Raw genomic sequence first — 5,127 nt, 5'->3', positions numbered from 1 at the left:
ACATACATACATACATACATACATACATACATACATACATACATACATACATACATACATACATACATACATACATACACGTGTACAAACGCTAGCCTAACTCTCTCTCTCTCTCAACATAGATGCTGTAGTCATCATTTTCGTTCGATTTACACTGAGAGTTAAACGTGGACAGATATTATTCATTCGTCCATTCCTATGAAATTATTCTGTTAGTCCATTTGAGATCATCTTTTTCAAAGTAATTTCATCTAATTGTTCAATTATTTTTTGATTTGGCGGTTGGTTTCGTTAGAGTTTAAATTGATTTTCTTAATTTTTCGAAAATTTTTGTAAACATATAGTGATTGCATACTTTTTATCAATACTTTTTGTTAGATCGCATTTTTTCGAAAGTTATTTTGGTATGGTAGTTGTATTTATGGACGTTATTTTTTAACTGCATCATTTAATTTTTTATTTAAAAATGATACATACATACATACATACATACATACATACATACATACATACATACATACATACATACATACATACATACATACATACATACATACATACATACATACATACATACATACATACATACATTCATTCACGCTCACATACTCACAAATACACACACACACACAGACACACACAGATACATTCATACCCACTCCATATAAAGAGTATATGTGCTTCAAATTTTTTTTTAAATCTGATTTTAATTCTCGCTAACATTATGGTTATGCTAAGTAAAATCATTTCATTGTTTTGATATGTATGTATATATATGTATGTATGTATATATATATATATATATTAACTGATTAATTATTTAGTTAATTAATTAATTAGTTAAATGATTAATTAAGTGCTTTTCAAGCCAATCTTTTTCGTTAATATTAAAGTGAAACCGAATAAACATAGGCATACGTTTGGAGGTAGGAAGGTAGGTAGGTTGGTAGGTATTTTAGAAATATCGAACCTAGCGAGGCGTATCGAATTAATTCATTCATTAATTCGTTCATTTTTACGTTCATTTATTCATTCATTTTTACGTACATTTGTTCATTCATTCGTTTCTTTGTCTTTCTTTCGTTCATTCTTCTAATAGTTTCTCACCGTTTTCGCTGATTATCAATTCGAATAATAAAATAATTGTAATAATAATTTCATTCATTAATTCATTCACACATTCGTTCCTTCATACGTCTATCCATCCATCTGTTTATTTGTTCATTTATTCTTTCATTCAATCACTCACTCCTTCATTCATTTCAAACTTTGACAATCGGATAAACAATTAACTTCATCAATCATGACGATAATACAAACAATAACAACCGCAATAATAATAAAAAAAAATAATAATACTTATTATTATTGTTGTTATTGTTATAAATAATTAAAATAATGAATTCAATTCACGATACTTCCTTGATTTTCACGTTTCAAACTATAAGAATTATAATATATTATTGCGAATCTGTTATGTATCAATGTGCGTTTGTCTGTGTGTGTGTGTTTGTGTGTAGATGTTTGTATGTATGTGTCGTTACGTATATATCTATACTTATGTATATGAACTTTTGTATGTTTGCATGTATGTATATTTGCAAGTAAGCATTTTTTGTATTTTAATTTGCATGTTGTACATTCATCGAATGTGTTCTCTCGCATTTGAAATTGCTTAAACGTGTGTATGGGCATGTATACATTGTATATATATACATTTATCTGAACACATTTGTGTACGGATGTGTACGGATGTGTACAGATTTTAAGAATACCAGAACGAGATAGCAGGTATCATTAAGTTGAAGTGAGTAAAAAATTACTTACTAATTGAAGGTGCAGATGAGGCCTGAGGGAGTCATGATACAAGCTGGGTGAATGCTGTTAACATTAACATATATGAACTCAATTGCTTTGCTGGTTTGTTTGTTGTTGTATTGTACGTGGTGTTATACACAACAATACCTAGTTATGCCCTTGTACTGTATGCACTGTACAATGTATATATTAATTTTATAATGGCCGTTACCGTATGTTTGTACTCTTGTATGGAGTTTATTTTACGTATGTTGTTGTTTGAGTCATTCGATTTTTTCAATATTTCGTTAGTTTATGCAAATAATTGATCAAAAAAGTGAATCAATACTGCAAACATTCGTTTGATGTCTGAAATTTGTTGTTGGTAGTTTAAGATTTGTTGCAAATTGATAGGAACCAACGACATTTTTGAATTAAAAAACTAAAATAATGGCCACAATGCGGCTTGATATGTTGCTAACATTGAACAGTCCGTAAATAAATAAAGAAATATTTTGTGATTATTATTTATTAAAACTCAGTTTTCTCTAACCACGCAGAGGTGATATTTTGAGAAGCAAGCTCAACAAAGTTGGAAAATCATTTGGAGAAAAACGCGTGCGAGCACACAGAAAGAGAAAATAAATTGCGAGAGGAAGTGAAAGCAAAGAACCAAACTTAAAAAAGAAGAAGAACATGAAGAAGAGTACGATTACCTCCACCACCACCCATGTGACCAGGACGGGTGTCGACCATGGCAGCGTCGATGGGGCTCTCCTCGACGGAGGCTTCTCGTCTTATTCGTCGGGACCAGTTACCGGGGGTCGAACTCTGGTCATCAGTCGTACCATCGGGACCAGCCGCGGTCTGGGCAGCACTTCAGGGAGCACCTTGGAGAGAGCTGTCAGGGCTTCGAATCAGTACGCCAGTGGTGCACCCATCCCTAATTATTCGAGCATCACCGCGTCGGGTGTGTCCTCTGTAAAGGAGTCGAGAGACCAGGAGAAGAAGGATATGCAGGACCTGAATGAAAGATTTGCCAACTACATCGATCGAGTTCGTACTTTTTTAATAATGCTCTTCTTTCTCCTTACAATTTCTTGGCCATTTAATATTTGATATAGATTTTTTTAAACTAAGTTATGTAGAAAAACTCTTGCAAAATAAATTTTCAAAAATTAAATGAGATGTACGTAGTAGCGAGAAAGAGAACTAAGAAATATATCTCTTAAATAAATCAGAATGGAGCCGGACGATGAGAGTTTCATTAAAAAGAGTGCATGTTTGCGTTGTTGAGCATTAAGAAGCGAACAAATAGAACGTCGAAGAATGTTTGCCAACCACAATTTGCATTCAACCAACCACACTAGCCAGAGATTTTCATTAGAAAGCCAATAATGGAAACAAAATTAAATGTAGAAAATAAAAGTAATTTATAATGGCACCCAACGACTTAAAAATGCAAATTAATTTAGACGTGTTCATTTATAACGATATCAACTATGTGGCTATGAAATGATCGATCATTCTTTGAAAAGTTCAACACTGCCCAGGAGCTCTGAAATTTCATTCCTCGTTTTATGACTTTTCAGTGAATCATTTGAAAACTGAAGTTGACTTGTTATTTGATATTCAAATTGACAAGTGAAAATAATTGATTTTTTTGGAGAAATTTACAAATGATAAAATCAAACCTCGAAAACAAACTAAAAGCAATAAACCCCAAACTTAAGTCACACCGAATCACACCAACCGAACAGCCAAACAATCAAACATCTGAACAACCGAACAACCAAACGACGAATCCCCATCTAGGTAAGAAGTCTGGAAGCCACAAACCGCAAACTCGCAGATGAGTTAGCCAAACTGAAGGAGAAGTGGGGCAAGGAAACAGCCCAGGTCAAGGCTATGTTCCAGGCCGAACTCGATGAAGCCAGGCGACAACTGGACGAGGCAGAAAAAGATAAGGCCCGACTGGAGATCAAAGTTGCATCTCTGGAGGAAGAGTTGGAAGAGCTGCGCCAGGAGTAAGTTTTTCCGTTTTTGTTTTGTTTATTTATTTGTCTTTCTGACGGTTTATGTTTGTCTATCTCTTTGTTTGTTTGTCTGTCTGTCTCTCTGTTAGTTTTTCTGTTGTTTATTTGGTCGTTCTATTGATTTAACATATGTTAGATACAACAATATTATTACAATAGAGCATTGGCAATATTGTTACATATGGTTGAGATTTTGTGCGTGGGATAGCTAGATTTTTTCTTAAAATTGAAATTTCGAATGATTTTTTTTATTTTCTCTCTGTACAAATATAGCTTTTTTATTTTAAATAAACTTAATCATTTTTTCGCACTCGCAAGCCACTGAAAAATAATTTTACAACTTAAAAAAATTCACGATCGTCACGAAAATCCTCTCAAGAGATTCAACATTGAAATTTGTTTAAGATTAATTGACAGAAGCAAACAAAACAGACGTGTCTGTAGCCTTAGAAGAAGTGATTTTTTTTAAATCTCACAAAACCTGGCAATATCACAGAGAGAAAGAGAGAGATAGCAAGCACATAGTCAAGCACATGCACACTTAATCTGCAAATATCTTAATACAAAGTCAACAAACTGCAAATCCTTTTCGAAAGTACAATCATTTCAGTCGTCTGCTGACTTAGCGCGTCTTAATCTTCACTACAACGATTGAAAATTTGTGAAATAAGAATGCTAAGAGTAGTTTCAGTGAATGAAAGTATTTAAATTTCTTAATTTCAAGTACTGTTGATATTGTCGTCTCTACTGTGCGTGCAATTGACGATAGTAGATTCTATCATTCTTATATCGGTCCGTGTATCATTGCTCCATTACTTTGCTTTTTTCATTTTCCTCTCTCTCTCTCTCTCTCTCACTCTCTCTCTCTCTCTTTTTCTCTTTCTTTCTAATAAATTTTTTTTCTATGTATATTTCCTCAAACATTCATTTAATGCAGATCGTTCGTAAATGTAAATGTTAAACAGCAGTAGACAAAAAATTCGCACAGTTAGATAACCTCTGCGCATTTTTATAGACTAGATATAGGCCAAATGCACGCACGTACACACACACACGTACACACTCACGTACTCACACACACGTACAGGTAGACTTGTAATGAAGTTAAAGATAAAAATGACTAAATTCAATCCTACGTTCTGCCAGATCAGGCTATTAAAATTCATCAAGAAATTATTTAAACCGATATTATTATTATTATTATTATTATTGTTATTATTATTATTATTTTTGTTGTTGTAGATGTTGTTGTTAGCCAGGTGTAAGGCAGGTATGAAAGCTTTAAAACGCCTGA

General features: G+C 33.0%; 1 protein-coding gene across 1 annotated transcript in view; it reads left to right on the top strand.

Annotated features, from left to right (window-relative positions):
* The first annotated feature begins 154 nt into the window (after positions 1–154).
* HELRODRAFT_185279 (hypothetical protein) overlaps positions 155–5,127 on the top strand; it is a 14,346-nt gene continuing 9,373 nt past the window's right edge. The window contains exons 1-4 of the mRNA XM_009012812.1: positions 155–236; positions 2,201–2,204; positions 2,358–2,852; positions 3,612–3,824. Of these exons, the coding sequence (XP_009011060.1) occupies positions 2,494–2,852; positions 3,612–3,824 (572 nt within the window). The 5' untranslated portion in view covers positions 155–236; positions 2,201–2,204; positions 2,358–2,493. The remainder of the gene's footprint in view (positions 237–2,200; positions 2,205–2,357; positions 2,853–3,611; positions 3,825–5,127) is intronic.

This window comes from Helobdella robusta, assembly GCF_000326865.2.
Source record: "Helobdella robusta unplaced genomic scaffold HELROscaffold_11, whole genome shotgun sequence".
In the NCBI taxonomy this organism is placed as follows: Eukaryota; Metazoa; Annelida; class Clitellata; order Rhynchobdellida; family Glossiphoniidae; genus Helobdella; species Helobdella robusta.
Note: the sequence above shows the minus strand (reverse complement) of the source record. Positions and strands in the feature narration are given on the sequence as shown.